The sequence below is a fragment of the Mauremys reevesii genome, linkage group 4 (assembly GCF_016161935.1).
Source record: "Mauremys reevesii isolate NIE-2019 linkage group 4, ASM1616193v1, whole genome shotgun sequence".
NCBI classification, from domain to species: Eukaryota; Metazoa; Chordata; order Testudines; family Geoemydidae; genus Mauremys; species Mauremys reevesii.
In genome coordinates, this window is record NC_052626.1 from 61,211,961 (window position 1) to 61,236,471 (window position 24,511).

Below are 24,511 nucleotides of genomic sequence, written 5' to 3' on the forward strand. Positions count from 1 at the left end.
TAAAGAAGCATTGCAGAGAATTTTGCATCTCCTTCACCTCACCAGAATGCAGTCACCCCACAAAGAACAAACTAAATCCCTCTCAAGAAAGAGACTCAGCTGATTATTTAGTGAAGTGGAGATGCACACCTCAGTTCTGCGCCTTCTAATGGGCATGGCATAAGGAAGCCATGATAGTCAGCACTGTATCATTGCTACTGAGACAGATATGACAATATCCTTCAATATCCCAGACAAACCTTATGGAATTAAGTATTTGAAGAGTCCACTGTATTAAAAATGCAAATATTTTTGTACTATTGTGGACTATATAGAACTTCTTAAGGAGGAACACAGGATTCATGCAATTTCAGGGAAGTACTGGGGACTTCAAAGGACTTTTTGGACAATTCATGTGAAGTGGATTGCCTAGAAAACACTTGGGGTCAGGGGAATGCAAATGATCCACCTTGAAATCCATCCTTTCGAAGCTGCACCTTGAGCAGAAAACCATTGTTTAGCTGATTACCTATTCACGGTGTCTTCAAAGGCCCAAATCAGATAACTGAGTAACTCTCCGAGTCATGAGGGTTCTTATTCTGAGCAAAGGGTCTTACGAACTTGAAGCTACAGGAAAACTCCTGCACGGGGGTTTGAAGCACTGCTGACCTGTCAGAAGACTTGTTCTTGGAGTGATCTGTGGTAAGCTTATTAGCATGCGTATAGGTTCTTTTATTGTTTTCTGTATGTTTTCTCTGTAATGCTTTTACCTTAAGAGTAAAATGTGCTTGCTTATAGAGAGCTTGTGTGGTAACTGATAACTAGCAATTACACGGTCTACTGTCTCTAAAGAGAAGGCAAAAGAAGTCTGCATAAGCAGCCTGTCTTTTGTGGGGGATATCATAGTATAGTCAGGGGACTGCGCAGCCTGGAAATACCTGGTCAGAAGGGAGAAAGAGACATGTCTCCCTCCAAGAGAGGGAATGTCTGGGGAGCTAGATGAGGTGCCCTTGCTACACCACAGAAGGGGAAAATAAAGGTGCAACTGCTGTGAACTGTGACAATAACAGAGACAGATTTTCGTACCAGCCAAATACTGTTTTGCATATTTTTTCATCTCATGTAACCACAAGAACATTATTGGGGGTAAGTAATCTTTGTACTGGCAGGGTCTTACACACAATTTTCTTTCTATCTAGAATTAGAATTCAAGAGTCTAAAAAAAATATTTTTAAATATCCCAGGACTGGATGGCATAAATGTCTGACAATAAATGCTGGAGATGTCAAAAACACTAATGCCACCAATTCAAATGCAGCCCCAAGTTTGTAGTGACTGACAGTCATTAGCATCTTTTGGCTATTTGGTGGCCTATTTGAAGTGAGCTTCCAAGGTCTCCATCCACTTCCTAGTGGATAAGTCTCCACACCACTTGAACAGGCACTACAGTAGCAAAGACTGAATGGCCAGAGATACCAAATTATCCCACACTTAAGAGATATTTCTTCCAGGCCAGGGTTGAGGCCTTTTGGCGGGACAGTGCAGAGGATGTTTACACTGTGGTTGCCTGATACATTTTCTGTGAATAAATGTAAGATGTCAGGCTGATGTACTTTGAGGCTTGACACGTTTCAGAAAATTCACTTTAAAGATGGTCATACACCATGTCAGTTATTGGGTTCCTCTCCCTGTCTTTACAGAACTTTACCTCAAATGCCCTTTGGGCAGCAAATACACTAATCTTCGTTGTTCCTATTCTCCAAATACTGATGGGATGACACTCAGTCACAGGGCAAACAGGATTGTGGGCACTGCTGAATGTGAAGGATAATGGCAGTTCAGCCAATGGTTGCCTGCAGCTTAAAGACTGGCCAACCTGGATTTAAGGACTGGCGATCAGTGTATAGTCCTCAACATGCTGTCAGCTACATTTCCTTCCAACTTGCTCTCGTTTCAAGCCTTGCTTGGAATTCAGGAGTTAGGAAGAAAACACACAGGCAGGTAACAATGAAGGATGTCCTGGCTCTTTAACAGGCCTTACCTGTTGGCTGCAAACGCTGTAGTAAACCCCCAAGTAGATGATGTATGTTGTTGTAAGAGGCTGGAGAGCTTGCCAGGTCTCCAGCCGGGATATTTCCTGGACAGACCTCCTCAGATTGGTCTCCAGGAAGGGTCTCAGGCCTGACACCTGATTCCAGGTGACTGGTGGAGGAGGAATCTGCTCTCCATCTCCTGGGCCACTGCTGCAATGTAACAGAAGAATGATGGCAAAGGGGAATTTCTCAGCAAGAATCTTATCTTTGAACCATCACAGCTAAAAATAGACTTTCCAGTTATGTGCAGTCTTAAAGACTGGCAGATACTATGGAAAGGTACCAGCTCAGAGCCACCACAAACCTGCCCAATCTGCTTCATGGATGTACACAGTGCCGGCATTGTGTGTGTCTGCCCCTTTACTAGCAGCTTTTTAACTGCTGGTGTGCCTTGAGCAGATGCCTTCGTGGAATAATCTGTAACAACTTCAGATCTCTCTTAAGGGGCTCCAGCTAATTCAGAACGTACCAGTATGTGTTAATATTCTCACCCAATCCTACTGCCCCTACCTGCATTCCCTTCTACTTATCTACTTTAAATTTATCTGCCGTGCTGACCCAATCACCCAATTTGGATAGATCATTCTGGAGCTCCTGGCTCTCTTCCAACCAACCACCTTCAGGAAATTCTACTACTTCGCTGTCTACTCTTCCGCTATGAGACACTGGACTCAATATTGATTCCCTGGGGGAACCCATTATTAATTTTTTTCCACTATGAGATTTAGCTATTTACTCCCACTCATCCTCATAGAAATAAGGGGAAGGAGATAGACAGTAATAGTCTGGTATTCAGTCAAATAAGGGAGAGCTGTGGAGAATACACACAGCAGAATGCATTGCCAGCTCATGGAACAATACTCATTGCAAAAAATTGAGATGGGCAGGAGGCAGATGAGTAGCAGTGGTGAGGAATGTAGTAAAAGGTTTAGCTCATTCCCCCTGAGGAACTTTGATATGGTCTTGAAATGAGGTGTTTTATCCCTATGGAATTTGCAAACAAGAATACTCATGTCATTGTCAAGTTAAAATTCATATACCTTTTTCTCACATCTCTCTGTCACTCAGATTCTGAAAGGTGAAGGAATTTCTAAAATTTAATTTGCTTTCCACCATTCACTTTCTGCACCTCACTCAGTTTGGACCAGTGATTCTCAACCTGTGGCCTGCGGGCTGCTTGTGGCCCAATCAGCAAAGAGCTGCGGCCCATGTAACATCCTCAGGGCCATAGAGATAGTAGTGGATGCATCCCACAATGGTAAGTAAGTTGAGAATCACAGATTTGGACAATAAAATGAGGCAGGTCAGTTTCACTTTGTTACTGCTCATCAAGTGCCTGGTTCTCACATACACTAATGCAAGCTGTTGCAGCTGAATCTCTAACCCTTACAGGGAGCAATCAAAGGGAATCCAAAAGAGACATAAAAAACTTGCTTTTCATTAAAAACAAAACCACCATGGAATAGGTTTATTTGAGTGGCAATTTATGGAGGACCAAACGCTGCTTTATTAATGATGCCCATTTCCCCTCACGAGTCCTCAGGTATTACTTTTTAAACTACAGCTGACCAGCACCACCATGGGAATTCACTTAAGAACATAAGAACAGTCATACTGGGTCAGACCAAAGGTCCATCTAGCCCAGTATCCTGTCTTCCAACAGGCCAATGCCAGGTGCCCCGGAGGGAACAGGTAATCATCAAGTGATCCACTCCCTGTCACTCATTCCCAGCTTCTGGCAAACAGAAGCTAGAGGACACCATCCCTGCCCATCCTGGTTAACAGCCATTGCTGCACCTATCTTCCCGGAATTTATCTAGTTCTTTTTTGAACCCTGTTATAGTCTTGGCCTTCACAACATCCTCTGGCAAAGAGTTCTCAAGGTTGACTGTGCATTGTATGAAGAAATACTTCCTTTTGTTTGTTTTAAATCTGCTGCATATTAATTTTATTTGGTGCCCTCTAGTTCTTGTGTTATGAGGAGTAAATAACACTTCCTTATTTACTTTCTCCACACCAATCATGATTTTATAGATCTCAAATCATATCCCCCTTAGTCATCTCTTTTCCAAGTTGAAAAGTCCCAATCTTAATCTCTCCTCATATGGAAACCGTTCCATACCTCTAATCATTTTTGTTACCCTTTTCTGAACCTTTTCCAATTCCAATTCATCTTTTTTGAGATGGGGCAACCACATCTGCACACAGTATTCAAGATGTGGGCATACCATGGATTTATATAGAGGCAATGTGATATTTTCTCTCTTCTTAATGACTCCCAACGTTCTGTTAGCTTTTTTGACTGCTGCTACACATTGAGGGGATGTTTTCAGAAAACTATCCACAATGGCTCCAAGATCTCTTTCTTAATTGGTAATAACTAATTTAGACCCCATCATTTTATGTGTATAGTTGGGATTATGTTTTCCAATATGCATTACTTTGCATTTATCAACATTTAATCTGCCATTTTGTTGCCCAGTTTGAGAGATCCTTTAGTAGCTCTTCGCAGTGTGCCTGGGATTTAACTATCCTGAGTAGTTTTATATCAGCTGCAAATTTTGTCCCCTCACTGTTTACCCCTTTTTTCTAAATCATTTATGAATAATGTTGAACAGGACTGGTCCCAGTACAGACCCCTGGGGGACACCACTATTCACCTCTCCCCATTCTGAAAACTGACCATTTATTCCAACCCTTTGTTTCCTATCTTTTAACTACTCCTGCACAGGTGACCTTCAGTATGCATAAGCAGCACTCTCACCTGTGGAGTGATGGGAGGACAATAACCAGGTCCTCAATGGGAGAAACTAGTGTTCCTGGGAAAGTGCTTCGATGATGCACTTTTTAAATTCAGTTGACTACAACTTTCATTACACAGAAGTACCAGGTACAGGACAGATCAACTCTGTCTCTAATCTCCACATACATCCCCATCTCTAGTTACTGTCTTGTTCCTCCTTATGTCACACTCAATGCACTAGATAACCTACTTCAGCTACTCCAGCTACTCTCAAAACATGTATCCTTTTGCAGAATTTCTGCAAAACCCAGTAACATCTTTGGGACAGGGATCCTGCTTTCTTCTATGTACTACACACTGTTGAGCACACTGATGGTACCTCTGGAAAACATGACTGTTAAGAGGACACTGTCACATACTTTAGGCTCCAAACATGACCTATCTAAAGTGAAGGTTAAACAAAGTGGGAGGGTAGGCCATTCTACATCCATGCTTCTGCGATGGTACTGCACACAATGCCCTGGAGAGAACTGGACAGTGTCCCTTTTAAAACCACAGCTGACAGAAAGTGACAGGCCTACCTGCTGAGCCGGGCCTGCAGCTCTGCCGTGCAGCCTGCAGTTTGAGTCACGTGGGTCAGCAGGGTGATCACAGCTGTAGCTCGCTGGATGGAAAGTGGAAATGTGGGGTTTTCCTGGCAATCACAAAGCAAGTGGGGCAGGGACTGGAGAATCTTCACCAGCACGGGGTAGAGATCCCTGCAGTTTGTGATGGGGAGGATGAGTAAAAGAACAAAACCAGGAGAATGTCATTCCAAGCTCAGCAGAATGGGAATGTTCAATTAATGCAAAGCTCTTCCTGATAGATAGGACAGTGTCCTAGCATAACCAAGTATTTATACCACACTCACTGCTCTAACATTCAATCACCTGCCCAAAGTAACATACGTACAGACATGCAGCTTTAAGGAATCCTCTTCGGTTTCTCGCCCCACTCCGCCTTGGCATTAAGATTTTTTTTTTAAGATAATCCTAAACTTCCTGATCTTAGTCTGTCGGTTTGGAGTATTGGGGGATGGATGTTGTGGAAGCATTATTATGAAGCAACAAGTCTCCCACCAGGGCCTGAAGACCGTGAAATTTCCTATTATACTAATCTCTTCTGAAAGGGAGCTCCACAGCAAAGCCCTGCCACTGAAAAAGCTCTGTCCTCCACTCCTACGAACTGCATTCCTGTGGGCTGCACGATAGCACAGTTATCAGAAGAAGATTGTAGATGAAGAGGAAGAGTTGATCCCTGAGGTAGCCTGGACCCAGCCTACTAACGACCTTGAAGGTCAGGTACAAGGACAGAGAATTTGACCCTCTAGTGGACTGAGAGCAGAATGCAGTCAGCAGAGCACCAATTTGCATTGGCCTGTGTCATTTAGCAGGCAGGCTGCTGCTTGTTGGACCATTCAGAGCTTTCTTACAGATGTCGGGTTCATTCCTAGGTGTGTTGCAACAACTGAGCCTGGAGGTAATGAATGCATAGGCCACCCATGTTACATGCAAGAGCTGAATCCAGTTGTGAACTGTTGGGAGAGTGGGAATTTCTTGTCGTGTGGAGAAGGAGCAGCACAATGCTGGTGCTAATACTCATTTAAACGAGGGAGATCATGAAAGGACGGAAGAAGTTGAGGTCACAACAGAGAAATTAATAGAAGCTAGGTTTTACAGCACCCTGGGGAGGCTCCACAGATCCCTGCAATTACCTGCTGTGGAACAGGCAGCTCATTTCTTCATTACACAGACACTGAGTCCCCATTTCTCCAGGTTTGGGCCATACCTGTAGAGATCACAGGACTGACCGTAGCCAGCAGCCACAGCCCACAGCCGGAAAGCCTCAGTACTCAGCCTTATGGCTTCCTCCCTGCGCAGAGGCAGGTCCTGGGGATCTTCAGCTATAAACCGACTCAGTCGACTCTTCAGCTCAAATTTATTAAGCTGGAAAGAAGAAGCAGACAAATAAAGTAGTAAGATGTGTCTCGTCTTTGGGTCTTATCACTAGAGCCTCATGCACTGAGACAGCTTCAGCCTCCATTCATAGATTCAAAAGGCATAAGGGACTATTGTGATCATCTAGTCTGATGTCCCATATAACAGAAGCCATAGAACTTCCCCAAAATAATTCTGAGAGAGACCTTTTCAAAAAACATGCAATCTTGATTTAAAAGTTATTGGTGATGGGGAATCTACCAAGACACTCTGGTTCGATGGTTAATTACCCTCACCATTAAAAATGTATGCCTCATTACCAGTCTGAATTTGTCTAGTTTCAACTTCCAGCCACAGGACCACGTTATACCTTTCTCTGCTTGATTGAAGAGTCCATCATCAAATATTTGTTCCTCACCTACGTAGTTACAGACTGTAATCAAATTACCCATTAATCTCCTTTTTAAGATAAATAGATCCACTTCCTTGAGTCTGTCACTATAAGGCACGTTTTCTAATCCTTTGATCTTTCTCAGGCCTCTTCTGTACCCTCTCCAATTTATCAACATCCTCTTTGAATTGCAGGCACCAGAACTGGACACAGTATTCGAGCAGATGCACCAGTGCCAAATACAAAGGTAAAATAACCTCTCTGCTCTTACTTGATTTGCCCATTTACATATCCAAGGACTGCATTACTCCACAGAGGCACACTGGGAGCTCACATTCAGCTGATTATCCACCATGATCTCAAAATCTTTTTCAGAGTCACTGCTTCTTGGGATAGGTCCCCCATTCTGTAAAGATGGCCCCCAATCTTGGTTCCTAGATGTATACATTTACATTTAGCAATATTAAAACACACATTGTTTGCTTGTGCCCAGGTTACCATACAGTGATGTAGATCACTCTGTATCAGTGGCCTGTCCTCTTCATTATTTCCCACTCCCTCAATGTGTGTGTCATCTGCAAATATTCTCAGTGATTATTTTGTGGTTTTTCCCAGGTCACTGATCAAAATGTTAAAAAGCATAGGGCCAACAACCGATCCCTGTGGAACCCCATTAGGAATACCTCATTCTATGATGGTTCCCTGTTTACAATTACATTTTGAGACCTATCAGTTAGCCAGTTTCTTATTCATTTAATGAGTGCAATGCTAATTTTAATTCAACCCATTCTAAACTCCCCTTTATAATCACACAGCTCATTGTAACATTCAAAGCTATCGGTTTAGTTTGTGTTACATTAAGGCTCCATTTATAAGGGGTTAATAAATGATCAATAGATGTTACAAACATGTTATAGATGGCATAAGCAACCCACTGTGGGACTCTAACATTCTATAACAACTGATTAACCTTTTATTAAAAGCCTACTAATCCTTTATAAGCCATTTATAAATGAAACCTTAATATAAAAGAGTGACCTACTTTTTGATATTTGGTGCTTGTTCAATAGATTTTCCTCTTTCAAAATGGGGTATCTCGTGTCTGTTCAGGTGCTTTATTTGATAATGGGCTCTTGCTCTTTTGGAAACATTCAGGTTTTAATTTAGTTTCTTGGATCTCAATCTACTAGGAGCCTCTATAAATACAGAATTGAAAACTCCAAGAGGTGCCTGCTGTATTATGATGGGTACCTGCCAGCCATGCTGACTTCACATGCTACCTTGCATAACTGACTTCATTTGTTTTCTGATTGGTTGTTGGAAGTGAGGTCATCAGTTTAATAGGCAGGGATAGCATAAGAGAAGAATGACTATTTCTGAAGGCAGATTACCTGCCGAGTATCCAGTCCCCTTCATCCTCTTTATGTGGTTTCATTAAGTAATGGACTCAAGGGGGAATGCGAGAAAGCACCTGGTACCTTCTTGGGTGGGACACAGAGATGGACCCAACACACGTCCCCACACACACACTCTTGGCCTCCTATGAGGATTGTCTGACCTTCAGAGACATCTCTTAACAGTCAATGAAATTATGTAGAACATATGCATTTGGCAGCATACAACTGAGAGACTCAGAGATGGAGGGGCTGGGAGTTACACTGCTAATATTTAAGTGTTTGGAAGCTAGCTGCTTTTCTTCATTCCAGAGATGGATCCAAATCAGAACCCAGATCCAACCTTCCCTCCACATGAACTCTGGGTCCAACTCTACAGCTCAGACCCATCCCTAGTTAATTCCCTCCCTTTATTTAGAAAACAAGGCATATTAAACCAGTGCTTCCACTTCTGCCCCTTGTGAGCAGAAAGGCCATGCTGAATCATACTGCTTACCAGTCTGGCTGTTGCATTCCTTCCCCCAGATGCCAGGACTCTGATTAACTTCATGGCGGTGGCACACGCAACGCCATGGAGGCTGGTGAGCAAGTGGCCTGGTTCAGCTACCCGGGGATCCCACTGAATAGGGAGAAACTCTCTAACGATGGTCTCAATCAGCCGAGGACAGGCCAGGAGCTGTACAAAAGCAAACAACATAGACATTGACTCTCAGGGCAGGAAAGCAACTCCGGCAGTTTGATTGTCAGCAGGAGCAAGTAGCACAACAATACCAACAGTCACCCTATCCCCTCTCCATTTCTCCATCTTCTTCCTCACCGTTCCCCCTCCTCACCCGTCGCCCCCTTCTCTCTAACCTTCTGCATAGGTGGGTACCTGACTGCATGCTTCAGAGGAGTGCCTTGCTACCCGGGTGAGAATATCCAAGATGTCCAGAACTACAGCAGGGACTGGTCGCACCACCTCAAGGATGTACCTCAGTCGATGAAGAAACTGTGTCTTCAGAAGCCCCTGCAAGACAAAGAAAACAAAAACAAACCCATCACATTCCTAACATTAGCTCTACACACAATGTTCATGCTACAGCTGCTGGATAGAAAGTCCTGTGAAATAGGCGTCTATTTATAAGAACAGGATTTAAAACCATCCTTTGTTTTAAAGGGAGAACTCTCCGCTAAGAGCAGCCAGTGTGAAGACAAACAAGTATAAGTTGGGATAGAGAGAGAAAGAGCAACTGGACTTCCATATGGGATCAGACCAGTGCACAAGGGATTCAAACCCACGTGCTTCAGCACATAAGCCAACTACAGACTGATGGGGGATAGGAAGACATTTCCACCATAACAATTATGAAATAATGTGCCTGTACAGGTTCTCCCACCTTTTTTTGACACAGCTGAGACTGGCCATTGATCCCCTTCTTGTCCAGTATCCTGTCTCTGGCAATGGCCAGTACCAGAAACTGAGAATGGACAGTTAATCCCATTTTATAGGTAGGAAAACTGAGGCACAGAAAGATTAAGTGACCTTTTTAGGGTTAAACAGTGGGAGATCAGAGTCAGTGTCAAAGGCAGGAACAGAATCTGAAGTTCAATGACATTTATTCATTTTTGGACCTGGAAAGCAGGCATTTCTAAAAACATGTGGATTTACTACTCCTGTTTTTGGTAACATCTTGGCGATCTGTTCTAGCATTTCATATAAAATGCACTTGCAATAAAAATAGAGGGAACTGAATTTCAAAGAAGCAGCAGATTCATATGGAGGTGCATAGAATGGACTTGTATCTTGAAAGGTCCCTTGCAACTCATCTTCCTTTGGTAAGAGTCAGTATGGGAGGATGCAGACTTCTTAAATCCCTCAAAATTGCACCTTCCAACCTCATTCACGGTCACCCTCATGCTCTACTTCTTGTGACCGCAGCTCTATAAATGTTCTGTAAAAGCATACCACCATCTTACGCACATTGGACATGACCCTACCACTGCAGTCGTCTTGTTCCCAACTAGTGCAAGTCTGCAACTTGCTGGGATTGTCTAAGTATCTCCTAGTTTGTTACAAAAATCAAATCAACAGATGTTAAGAAGCTGCCGTAATTTTTGGCACTGAAAACAGTTTAATTTCCTCTCCTCAGCTATTTTTAACAGCCATGTTTCTGCTCATCAGTTGTCATCAGTATCATGTTGAACACTCCTATCTTAGTTATCACAAAGACATGCATCCAGCCAAGCAGACCTCTGAAGATGCTAAAATGCCACTGACAAGACCAATCAAACGTATGACTTCTTTGGCTATAGAACCTCCTGCTATCAACCGACAACTCGGATAGATAAAACAATTTAACCATTCAATGTCACTGCCATCTACATAAAGTATCGGCAGGTCATTCATTTCTGTTTTATAGGAGGCATGCATAGCTTTGGTTTTATCACCATTGGTCTTAAATCCAGAGTTTTTCGCAGCTCTTTCAGCATTAACTGTAGTTGGCCAGTACTCTCTCCATGTAAGGCAACATCATCCACATACGAGATCTTCTAAAGATGAATCTTTAAAATTTCAGACCTCCTACTTTGGCCTCAACCAGCTTTGTCATCAGACAGTCTATTAGAACAGTAAATAACACTGGGGAGTGAACACACACCTGGCACATCCCTGATTCTACCGAAAAATCAAACTATACAACTGTTGACACTCAAACCTCTAAACATACTGTGGTACAACTCCACCACTAGGCACACTAAAACCTCAGGCATCCCATACTAGCATAGCCGTACCCTCAGTGCTGATCGATGCACTGAGTTAAGAATGGCCACAGAGTCTATAAACACAATCCGAACTTCCTCTTGTCACTCTAGTCGTTTGTCAATAACATTCCACAAAGCATATATAGCATGGATTGACCTGTACGGAAACCACACTGGTTGTCTCTCATTTTGTACAAGCTGACTGCTGTCCTTTTTTTAAAAGGGGATGAAGCAGCCCTTTTTCCAATCTTCTGGAATGTGACTGGTTTCCCAAACTTTCAAGACAATTAAAAGCTGGACCTCCACTCTTGAGCAGTTTTGATGAAATATTGTTAAGACCAGGTACTTTATTATTTTGTAACTGTTGGATTGCAAACAGCATTTCCTTTAATGTCATCAGCCTGTTTCTCCTGGGCTCATTTTTGGATTAAGGTTGTCGCTAACATCTTGTGGCCATGCTATCATTACCTAGAAGGTTGGCTCTGAGATAACAAAAATGACTGTGTTTCTAGGTCTCATATCAGTAGGACAGGGATGAAGAGAAGTGCATGGAGAATTCACATTAAAGTTATAAGGGTTTAATTGCAAGACGCAAGTATAAGAGGGAGGTGAATGAATTATTAGGTGGTCTCACTTAGGTGACATGCCATAAATGATGGTGACATCAAGGTCACCAATGTTCCAGAAATCACATTGGAATTTCAATGTACAGGTCCGTCTAGCTAGCTTTAACAGCACATACAGCCTTCATGCAGATATGGTTTTGCTGGCGAGATTCCAGACATAGCTATGGGTTTACCTTTATGACATCATACCGGGCCACATCTGGATCTGGCTTGTTTTCAACCTTTGATTTTTTCCCTCGTGTTTTTTCCATTAAAGTCAATTCTTCCTCGTCCTCCTCCTCTTCACTGTTGGGGGTGAAGGGGAACACAGCCATCCCCTGGTACCATGAGAAAGTCTGGTCAAGATACTCCTGTAAGGAAAAGAAAAGCACATATGTAAATTATAGCAAAGGGAGGGTGGAAAGGGAAGCATTTTAAAAATGCTTTTGAATACAAGCCAGTGCAGCCCAAAATGGGAACAAGAAACCATGGTGTATTCACAAAGCCTAAGTCTAAGCTAACGGGACCAGGGGAGGATGCCAAGCTCAGACTGGTCCAAATTCCACTGAGACAAAAGCATTCTAAACAGATATGCAGGATGGGTAGTAACAGTTATCTAGTGGTTACCTGGAAGGTGAGATTCTTGGGTTCTATTCTGGTTTCAACCGCTGGCTCACTGTTGACCTCAAATGGGTCACTTAGGCATTCGAGTTAAAACGTATGTTAAAATAAGAGTTATCTATTTTCTTCTACATTAAACTTTGTTTACTTTGTGCACCTTTCTCAGCCTGGGCAATGAACATATAGACTAGACAGCTTTACTTTTGTTTCTATCCCATTTCACATTCAGGTTCTTCTGCTCTAGAACAAGGCTGTAACTATTTGAGCTTCCACCACTTCAGAGAAATGTTTCCAACCAGCCAGACCTGTTTTCCCATGAATATTTTTAACTGCAGAAAAACTTATTTTTTTAAACGAAAACTAAATTTGAGGCTTCAAACTACTTGACAGAGTCCCTTTAAACTCATATCACTTGGTCTGCCAATCAGTAAAACAAAGGTGTGGTGCGAATTAGCTAATGCTTGTAAAGTTCTTGAACAATCTCGGATGAAAGGTGCTATAGAAGTTTGAACTATTATTAGGCACAAAAAGCAATGCTGACAAGATGAAGGGAAAACTGTGACGTCAAGGGCTCAGACAGAAGGCTGGGATTCCAGCTGGAAACCCTGAAATTGGGATCCACTCTTGTAAACCTAGAAGTTAAAAAGCTCTAGATAGATTATTTCAGTCTTCAAATAATTAATAAGAAATAAGTTACCTCCCTTAGGCAAGACCTAATTTATGGATGAAGGGAAGATTTAGCTAGAATGATAAAGACCTGAAATTATAACAGAGATAACAGATGTATTAACAGACCCTTAACTAGGCAGAAACCTAGCACACCTGGAAAAGCTGGAGTACTCCTCAAGAGTGAGGTCATGCACAGATGAAGGTGAGACAAGTTAATGATGACATATTTGTGGAGCATTCCCCTTGGATAACAAGTTCTTTGCACATGTAAATTATCTTCCAGCTAATGATCTCAGAGTGCTTGATAATTATTAATAAATGGAGCCTCCAAACATCCCTGGTAGACAAGGCAGTATTGTTTATCCAGATTTGACAAAGGCAGACTGAGTCTGTGAGACTTGTCAAAGATCACGCCACAGGTCTGTGGCAGAGCCAAGGACATGATGGCAGATGCCCAGTCTAGAGCTCTACACAAAAGACCATCCTTTCTTCGTAGGTCTGGAGCCACCCTCCGAAGCCTGATAACATGAGTGACACACTGAGGATGTTCAAAATGAGAAATCATAACACAGACAGATGCCTTTATAGTGCAATTGTTGGTAGAGTTTCTGGATTTGCATATGCAAAGACATCATACCAGAAGTCAAGGCGGCAATATTCCTTCTTTTATGGCTCCAGCAGAGAGCACCTTGACTACTACATTTTGCTCTGGGCACCTAGTTACCAGAAACATGCAGACAATTCAAAAGGGAGTCAGAGAAAAAAAATCATTGAGAGGCTGGATTGGTTTATAGCACTGCTTCCAATGCAGGGGGCAGGGCCCACCCAGGAGAGCGTAATCAGACCAAGGGATGACAGAGCAGAGGAAAGAAACAGTAGGTGGGAGGGATAGCTCAGTGGTTTGAGCATTGGCCTGCTAAACCCAGGGTTGTGAGTTCAATCCTTCAGGGAGCCATTTAGGGATCTGGGGCAAAAATCTGTCTGGGGATTGGTCCTGCTTTGAGCAGGGGGTTGGACTAGATGACCTCCTGAGGTCCCTTCCAACCCTGACATTCTATGAAAGAGAAAGCTACATGACCCTCACTTTCCCCACTGTGACTACGCTCCTGTGATTGGAGGAAGTTGCGGGGGACTGCTTGAAAGCTACCTGCTTTCCTTGCCTACTTCAATGGCAGTCCTACTGCAGCCCCCCTAGGGGAGCAGCGCCTGGTCAAAAGGCTGCAGATTCAGGCAGCAGGGCTCACCCATGCTCCTTCTGCAGGGTAAGCCCAGCCAGGAGGGCATGTGGGTCTTTACCCCAGAGGGTTATCAATGATATCTACAGCGCAAAAAAAACCCTGTAGTCTTCTGGTGAAAGGGGGACAAAGGCAGGAAAGAATGAGAAACAAGACCAAGAAAACAGAGCAAAAGGGCCCAGGAGAGGGAACCAGAGAAAATAAACAGATGAATGGAGTGAGAGCAGCAACTGTGCTGGGTTAAGGCATGAGGGGGAGAGCATCCAGCAGCCAGTCCACTGGCTGGAAGGGAGGCACCACAATAAAGGGCTGGAAACCACTGATGTAAGAGGTCAGATTAAAAGAACTAGATACATTTAGCTTGAAAACGGGGCTGTGAAATAACACAGTGTACATGAACACCAGAAAAGGAGAGAAGTTCAGCAGCCCTGACATGAATTTAGGGCAAAGCAGAGTTAGTCTGAACAGCAGGAACAAATTCTGAATAGTCAGATCTATTAGAGTAATTAGGCCAAGGAAAAGGAGTGGTGGAAGCCCCATTGCTTATAGCGAGACTGAATCAAGTATGAAAACAGTGTTCTGTGGAGAATAATGTGACATTGACCACCATATGGCTTGGTCCAAATGACTTAATAGGCCCCTTCCTTCTGATTCCCACACCCTAATCGGTATTACACCCAGCACCACTCTCTCACCTCATCTTCAGGGGACACCAGCAGTGCATGGAGAGCCCGGACAGATGCCGCAATGACATTATCCACCGTATCATCCAAGGAAAAGCGCAACAAGAAGAGGAATCCAGCATCGAGCAGCAAGCGCAGGACACTACCCTTCAGGGAGGAGGCAAACTCCCCAGCCTTGGCCTGAAAGAAATGCCATCCACAACCTCAGCATCAACAACAGGGTCACCCCATTAAAGCCAGGTGTGTGTTAACATGCACCACACTTACTGTTGCCTATGTTAAATGTAAAGCAGCTAAGAGGGCTGTGTTTGGTCAGTGACAACGATGGAGCACCCTGTCCAGCGGGAGCTGCACAGCAAGGCTGGAACATTACATAGTGGCAACACAATTTCACACTATTTAATCCAAAGCTAATTAACTCCAGAATGACCCTAGCAGTTGCCCACAAGGAGACTTTAGAACCAATTAAAAAGGGAATCCAGCAGTCATCCTGGACTCCAATGGACATGCAAGATGCAGAGAAATTCAGTAGGGTCATATTCAGTTTAGATACCCACCATGCTGTGCACTTTGGGAATGTTTTCAACTAACAACCTGCCATGGCTTCTTTTGAACCTTCCCCTCTACTCCCCTCTCTGCATAGGAGGGTTATCAAAATGCCCCGACTGGATAAATATACATGAGCAATTACACTACAAACACACGGAGATCCATGAGGAAGGTCGTGCTGCCATGGCACATCATGAACACCAGACTGATGGCAGCTTCATAAGCCACATCCCCCCCAAAATACTCCTTTTGTATCTCCACTAGAGGGGAGTGGTCCCACATTCCTCATGCCATTCCACCATTTGCTGACATTTCACACTTAGTTTGAGGGATCACAACGCCTTTCCTATTTAAGCATGAGAAAGTATCCCTATGACTGAACTAATGCTCTCCCACTGTGGTCTAGTCCCTCTGCACTAACCCTATCAATGTGTGGGGCAGGGAGAGTGAAAAGCAAGTACAGCAGGAGTAGGAAGACTCAATCCTTTGGTTTCTATTCTTTTGCTTTCTGTATGTGAATGGCTCCCCTTCCCTCACCTCAGAGATCATACTTTTTATTTCTGGACCAAACTCCTGCTCCTCACCCCATCCCACAAAGTTCTTCACATTAAGGCATCTCTGCATCACTCATTGCTGACATCCCCTGCAGTACATTCTCTGTGAGCCAGGTAGGAAGTTGTGCTGCTTTCCACTGAGGCAGACAATTCATTCTGCCACCGGTGCTGGTGCATTGCTTTAGGAGTAGGATGGTTTATTCTCACCTGCTATAAGAACAAGCACGTCACAGATCTAGCTCAGCCAATGGAAGAGAAAGTGCAATAAAATAGCTTATGTCAGATGTAAGGCTGCCGATTAATCGCAGTTAACTCATGTGATTAACTCAAAAAAAAAATTGTGATTAATCGCAGTTTTATTTGCACTGTTAAACAATAGAATACCAATTGAAATTTATTAAATATTTTGGATGTTTTTCTACATTTTCATATATGTTATATTCTGTGTTGTAATTGGAATCAAAGTGTGTATTATTTTTTATTACAAATATTTTAACTTTAAAAGTGATAAACAAAAGAAATAGTATTTTTCAATTCACCTCAGACAAGTATTGTAGCACAATCTTTGTCCTGAAAGAGACAAATGTAGATTTTTTTTGTTACATAACTGCACTCAAAACCAAAACAAAGTCCAAAATCACTAAGACAAACAAGTCTGTTTGCATTTACCGGACATAATGCTGCCCTCTTCTTATTCACAATGTCACCAGAAAATGAGAACAGGTATTTGCATGGAACTTTTGTAGCCAGCACTGCAAGGTATTTACGTGCCAGATATGCTAAACGTTCATATGCTCCCTTCATGCTTCAGCCACCATTCCAGAGGACATGCTTCCATGCTGATGATGCTCGTTAAAAAAATGTGCTAATTAAATTTGTGACTGAACTCGTTGGGGGAGAATTGTATGTCTCCTGCTCTGTTTTACCCACATTCTGCCATATATTTCATGCGATAGCAGTCTCTGATGATGACCCAGCACCTGTTGTTCATTTTAAAAATACTTTCAACTGCAGATTTCACAAAACGCAAAGAAGGTACCAATGTGAGATTTCTAAAGATAGCTACAGCACTTGACACAAGGTTTAAGAATCTGAAGTGCCTTCCAAAATCTGAGAGGGATGAGGTGTGAAGCATGCTTTCAGAAGTCTTAAAAGAGCAACACTCCAATGCAGAAACTACAGAACCCGAACCACCAAAAAAGAAAATCAACCTTGTGCTGGTGGCATCTGACTCAGATACTGAAAATGAGCATGCATTGGTCCGCACTGCTTTGGATGGTTATCAAGCAGAACCCATCATCAGCATGGACGCATGTCCCCTGGAATGGTGGTTGAAGCATGAAGGGACATATGAATCTTTGGTGCATCTGGCACATAAGTATCTTGCGATTCCGGCTACAACAGCGCCATGAGAATGCCTGTTCTCACTGTCAGGTGACACTGTAAACAAGAATCGGGCAGTATTATTTCCTGCAAATGTAAACAAACTTGTTTGTCTGAGCGATTGGCTTAACAAGAAGTAGGACTGAGTGTACTTGCAGGCTCTAAAATTTTACACTGTTTTATTTATGAATGCAGGGTTTTTTGTATTTAATTCTACATTTCTAAGTTCATCTTTCATGCTAAAGAGATTGCACTACCGTACTTGTATTAGGTGAACTGAAAAATACTATTTCTGTTTTTTTACAGTGCAAATACTTGTAATCAAAAATAAATATAAAGTGAGCACTGTACACTTTGTATTCTGTGTTGGAACTGAAATCATTATATTTGAAAATGTAGAAAACATCCAAAAATATTTAAATAAATGGTATTCTAGTGTTTAATCACGCGATTAATCGCAATTAATTTTTTTAAACGCTTGACAGCCCTCGTCAGATGAAACCATGGAACGACCAAATATGCAAGCTCTGTGACACTGCTGAACAGCACTTTTGAGATAGCGGGGGCTCAGTTCTCCCATAGCACAATTCCACTTGGATTCACACAGGCCTACCCCTGACATGTCCATGCACACACCCTGCCCCTTTGCCACGGCAGCAGGGACAGGTGATACAGGAGTTGGCTCTGCCAGCTTCTCACCTGTGAGGGGTTGGGGAATTTTCTGCTGGTGACTTCTGGCTGGAATCCATCCACTTTGTGCTGCCTGAGCAGTGCAAAGCGAACGCATCACATTAGAGAATCTGGACTCTGACATTGCCAGCAGTGTAAACTAGGAGGAAGAACTTCATACAAAGGTCACTCACCTTCTGGACAACATGGCCTAGCACCTGTAGTGCCAATGTCCTCTGCTGAATGATCTGACTGCGGCACAAGTGGAAGAGCTCTTGGAGGGAGTAACCAGCCCTCTACACAGAGGGGGAGGGGAAAGAAAAAAAAAAAAAAAGATAAAACAGGATCCTTAGAGTAGTTACAAAATACTACATGGCACGAGGGATAAACTGCATTGCAAAAGAGTTATGGGTGCTGCTTTATGCAAATGACTGAAGAGATTCTACTTCATTGAGAGACTGGCTAAAGGGAGGCTTCACCTTGACAGGGTGTGGGGGTATTCTTTTGCAAGTAGATACATTTTAAAATGGGATTGTGGGGGCGGGAGGAAAATAGCGGCTCAGTATGTTCTGATTTCTCTCCTGGGTCCTATTTCAACTCAAAATCATCAACGCATTCCTAAGGTACACATCACTAGGATATCCAGACACAAAGAATCTGAGAATTAAACATGAAAATCAGAATAAGGTGTACTCTCTTTCCATTTCCACTTTATTCTGGTATCTCCCTTACTTCTGCTTCTTCTCCATGGTGGTGTAGACCAAGATGAGTAGGTAAATCTGCTTCGGGAGGAATCAATTCTCCTTTCAAACTGAATCGTGCTTGCATTCCCTATTTAAAAAAAAAAAAGTTATTTTACTGCCTTCCACTCCACTCCATCCAGCTTTTATATCTTACTTCCTCAATACAGTTTCAAGCTCTTAGCTCACGAAGTCCCAGGTTCTCTAGAACTTATCTCCATTGCCCTGGTTTCTTAACTTCCAGAGCTATTTCCCCACATATTCCAGTTTCCAAACTTCAAATTCCCAGATCTCTCAGCCACTAGACACTAAATTCCCATCTCAATCCCTGGTCCCCTCTAATTCCAGATCTACCCTGCATAGTATTATGGAAAATGCTAGGACTGGATGAACATGGTAACTGGATTCTCATCACACTCAGAGGACAGGGACAGATCTGGAGAGATGCCATTGTTAGCATCATTTATAGTTTGAAGAAGAGAGGTCTCATTTTCCAGCAACATCAGTCTCTAAAGACTTCACCAGCATAAACCACATGTCCCACCAACAAACGAAAAGGGAGAAAATCAGTTTCTACTTTTCAAACCTTTTTGGTTCTCCTCTGCCGGGGGTGGGGCAGATCCTTTATCCACTCTAGCTTCTCAAACTCCACATTGTTCATGTGGATCCATTCCTTCTGGGGCTTGATGGGAAGGTCAACTTCTTTGAGGAGGGAGAGAAAGCATCAGAGGCATTATCTTTCCTGGGCATAGAGAGAGAGCCAAATATTTGGCTTTAAGAGTATTTCATGTGCAGTTTTCATGTAAAGTAACAAAAAAAAAATCTTCAAATTGACTCATAGCTAGTGCATAACCATCAAAGATTTACTGCTGTTTTAATCTTTCATAAGCTCTAGAAGAGGAAGTAAACAGCACTGCAATGAAATTCACAAACGATGCTAATTTGGGAGGAGCTGAACACCAGACAGGATACAAACAAAGATTAGAAACATGGACAGAAAAAAAATTAGATTCAAGTTTGAGAACTGCAAGCTAACATCATCTTGGGGGAAATAATCTGAAACAAAGAGGTAGAAAGCTAGGAAGCAGTAATGCTGAAAGAAACAGATAAGAACGGACAGTAAATTATTAGCCTGCAGTAAATTATGGTAACAAAAAGGTCGGTGCAATATTGAGCTGCCTAGAGACATCACATCACAGGACAGAGAGGTAACAGTCCCTCACTACACAGATCTGATGCACCCACACCTGCAATGTTGTATTCAGTTCTGGCTACCTAGTGAGAAGCTGAAGCGATTGACTTCTGAGAACAGATTACAAACTTGTGATGGCGTGCAAATCCCACAGGCCCTGAGCGGGTCAGTGTGAGCCTGAGAAGCCAGTTCTGTTACTTGGCTGCTCCTGGAGGGGGAGCCAAACTTAACTGATCATGAGGCCCAGCTGGGCAAGAGCAGGCTGGCTAGAATAAAGAGCAGAAATCTGTAGCAGAAGGGGGCTGCAGGGAGAGAGTCAGGGTAGGGTGGGGATAAACCCTGGGATCCTAGCCTGGCTAGAGAAGGCTGGTAAGCAGCTGGGGAGGCATCTCTTGTGTGTGGGAGTGCACAGACCTTGGTTGCTGGTTACAGGGTCCCTGGGCTGGAATCCAGTGTAGTGGGAGGGCCTGGTTTCCCCACCCAGCCCCTGGGAAAGTGGCAGGAGCCTAGAGCTGGGGCCAAAAGACCTTCTGGTGAAGGCACTGAACTATTCTAGGTCAGACTTTGTTACCCCGGAAGGGGTGGATGAAATCATGACCTGGCCAGAGGACTGAGTTACAAGAAGAGAGGCCACCGGAGCAATCATCAGCAGAGGGCACCATGTGGGGAAACCACTGGTATGCTACACATCTGGCCACGAAGAGGTGATCCTGAGGCAAGCGAACACCCTTCACAAAGCTAAATACATCTAGAGAGAGAGCTTGGCTGAGCCATGACTCAGTGGAGAAGCACGACAACAGCTGACAAGTATTTGAAAGATGTAAACACCACGGAGGAAGATCAATTATTTAGCATAATAAACAGAGCTTTAAACTAGAAGAAACAGAGAGGGGAAATTTAGGCTCAACATCATGGAAAACTTTTTGTCAGAGAGATGAATTAAGCTGCAAGTTGCTCTCCAAAGGGAAGGGGTGCTTGGGACATGTAACTGGAGCCAACTAAACACTAGCAAAGGTACAGTAGAAATCTGTCCCATACTGGCTTGAGGATGGATGAGCTACCAGGCTTTTCCATCTCCAGATTCCACCCAGGAAACCGCACAAACATTAGCTCAAGGTTGCCTGGACCAGGACTGGTTGTTGTGACCAGAGGGCATTGAAGAGTAGCAGCCTTGTTTCTGATTGAACAAAACAAGAGCAGGACATGGAGACATTTAAATTACTGCTGTAATCCTGAGCACTGAAGCACCCTTGCGAAGAACAACAGATACACATAAATCCTTTTTCCTGATCAGTCCTTTCCCCACAGATAACTGGCCCGGCCTGAAGCCTAACCTTTTCCTGGCTCATGTCTCCTGTTAGCCCCTTAATCTTCAGAAAGGGCCTCCATAATTTCTGAGACACAGCCACAGACTCATGATTAGTGTAGTATTGAATAAGGCAAGGAACCAAGTGCAGAGTTATCTACCCCAACCAGAAAACTGTTCCACAGAACTTCAGCCAAAGGCCCAGTACACATTTTAATTAAAGAAAAAAAGCATATGAAATGAAAGAAGGTGGCATGTTTGTGGGTGGTGGGTGTGAAACAAGAGGAAGTAAAATCATCAGAAAACTGAAATCTATTGACATTTCTAATTCAACAAGTTGTTTTCCCTCTCTCCATTAATCACTAAATGGAAAGGGCTAATTTAATCATGCCATGAACAGGATTATTAATATTACTGATGGCCCTTGCATTACAATCTTGTCAACAGGAAAAGACAGATACATATTCCAAGGCATCAGCAGATTGTTCAATTACTGAGAAATCCCTTTACAGAAACACAAGCTGGTAGCCCAAATGCAACATATGTACTGAATTTTGCAGGGCTTCCATTGCTTTAAGGGTTACAAACCCAACTCTCCTTCTCTCCACTCTCCTTCCTAGAGCCTGTAGGCACTTTTTTCCTCTGATGAGAGTACAGCCTTTGGGCAAAGGACTTGGAACCTCGTTTACCAGAAATCGAAGCCTTTTATTCTCATTAAGAAGGAAGTTTCCACTATTGAATGAATGCCTCCCCTAGTGCTGTTGAACCAGGCTGTTTTTTGTCCTGTGGGATTCAGGGCTACCATTTCTGCGAGTTTACTCATGATGAATATACTCCTTGACATCTGCAGTGGCAGCTTCCCAATGTTAAGTGCTAATGGAAAATTAATATTACATCTCCTACTAGGCACAGTGCATTGCGTGCATAACCTCATGCAGTTGGAAATGCCTCTCTGATTTTTAGAATTGCTTCTTTCTGTAAAATTGCTCTCCTGCTCCTCTCCTCCTTGAAATATGAAGTTTCCCATAGAAAATTCCCTTTTCCCCATTCCAACACTGGCTTCTATGGGGAGCAAAGCACCCTCCCCAACCAACATACTTTTCCCAAGAGCTCCTGTACAACCCTGCCCACCCTTTAAAGACCACTTCTCCTAAGCAACTAATTTGTGCTGGTGCCTGGTATGGAGTGGGGCAAGCGAGTGTCACTTATTAAGGTGCAGCTTGTGCACTCCATTGTTCTGGAACTGAAGAGCTAAAAATAACCTTTATATTAAGGCTGATGGAGATAAAGAAGCAGAGAGGGAGAAAACTGTTGTGGAGAAACAGCAGAAGGATTGTTGGGCGAGGCGTTTTCTTCAATAGATGCTAAAACAGCTTTCCTTCACCTCCACACACACAAGCTTCTCTCTCACCAAAGAAATGGTAAACACCGTCGTTATCTTCCCAAAACACACTGCTGAAATCCAAGAGCAATTCAAAGATCTCATTAAGCCGCCTGCACGCTGCACTGTGACCCAGAGAAAACATCAGAAGAGAGGATCGGGAGATGGAGACAGCAAAGGAACAATGTGAAATTGGGGAGAGGTACACCAGCGAGGGAGCAATCTAAACAAAGGCACAGTGTTGGGAAAGAAATGGGCAACAAGATGGAGAAAAGGAAAAGGCACAAACAAAAGGGAGGAAAGCAGGACTGGGAACAGAAATTTAAGGCAGAAGTAGTCCTGTTCTCAAAGAGAATACAGTGCTGATGTAAGACTCCTGGAGACAGAGGTCTTCTTGTTGTCAAGAGGACAGGGACAGCAGCAGGTGCAGTAGCAGTGCTGGCTTCCCCACAGTGCCCTCCCATAGTGCCCCAACAAGGACCTACAGTCGGAGGGTGTTTCTGTCTCCCTGTCCATTCTCTCCTTGGCCTCTCTGCTGAGACTGGAAATAAGGGGACAATTACCACCAGTTGCATTGGTACTTTGGTGAGGACCACTAGCAGCTCAGCTGAGACCCATCAATTCATTTAACTTTTAAAAAAAGGAGAATAGGAATAGGAATTAAAGTATGCAGAGGACACACAGATTGGTGATCTCAGCAAATCCAGTAGCCATGCATCTGATCTGCACTGTGGCTCTGCCGAGAATAGGACTCTGGCTAGACTGAGGCCAGATTCAGTGGGCACTTATTCTGCACTGGCAGCACCGTAGCTCCCAATATCTCACCTTCCTCCCAGCCTGGAAGGCCACAGCCCCTTTTAATGCACAGTGGATAGAAATTAGCCTCCTTTTGGGAGAGCAGAAAGGGTGGAGACTTACTCCTGCCCCCAGTTCCCGTTTCCCTTCTATGGGGTTTGATGAGAAAAGGAGACACCCTCCCCCTCCCCCACCCATTCTGAAAGAGGAAGAAAAACTGAACCTTGACTGGTGCCCCTCATCTCCATGGACAGGAGAAAAAGTAGAAGACCTTGAGGACAGAGTTGGGGGAAAGAGATGTTTGCTAGTAGGGGGTTGGGGAGAATATGACCCAAGGGAACACTATAGAGTGCCCCTGAAACACTGCTCAGAGGGGAACCAGAAACAATACTTGATTACTTGACAGCAAAACATCTCCTGAGCCAGGGTAGGAGACACCTGAGTGGGAACTCAAGGGGCTGAGGGGATTGTTGCTGACCCAGGAACCAAGATATTCATTGACAGGAAACTGCCATTTCCACACCCTCTCCCATACACAGTTTGCCTCCTCTCTGTCTGAACTTCAAAGACCAGCCCTGGCAAAGCAAAACACAGGAAACACCACAGAGAAGTTAGTAGGATTCTCTTTGAAAGCTTCACTCTGTAAATGACAATTCTACAGCACCATTGCTCCCTTGCTGCTTTGTACCATTCTGTCACCCAAAGAATGGTGGAGCACCCCGACAACTACCACCCCTGCGTGAGCACCAGGCAGGCATCTGCTGGAAATCCACTCAGTTGGTTCTCAGCTCCAAGCCATACAGTAAGATCA

At 43.6% G+C, this 24,511-nt stretch overlaps 1 protein-coding gene across 3 annotated transcripts in view; it reads right to left on the reverse strand.

Annotated features, from left to right (window-relative positions):
- RPAP1 (RNA polymerase II associated protein 1) overlaps nt 1-24,511 on the reverse strand; it is a 53,909-nt gene that overhangs the window by 10,212 nt on the left and 19,186 nt on the right. For all 3 annotated transcript variants that reach the window (XM_039537961.1, XM_039537962.1, XM_039537963.1), the window contains 10 exons: nt 19,613-19,728; nt 19,019-19,117; nt 18,481-18,582; nt 15,144-15,311; nt 12,118-12,294; nt 9,451-9,585; nt 9,073-9,252; nt 6,643-6,800; nt 5,397-5,573; nt 2,021-2,222 (listed from right to left, as the gene is read on the reverse strand). In XM_039537961.1, coding sequence (XP_039393895.1) covers nt 2,021-2,222; nt 5,397-5,573; nt 6,643-6,800; nt 9,073-9,252; nt 9,451-9,585; nt 12,118-12,294; nt 15,144-15,311; nt 18,481-18,582; nt 19,019-19,117; nt 19,613-19,728 — 1,514 coding nt within the window. The remainder of the gene's footprint in view (nt 1-2,020; nt 2,223-5,396; nt 5,574-6,642; nt 6,801-9,072; nt 9,253-9,450; nt 9,586-12,117; nt 12,295-15,143; nt 15,312-18,480; nt 18,583-19,018; nt 19,118-19,612; nt 19,729-24,511) is intronic.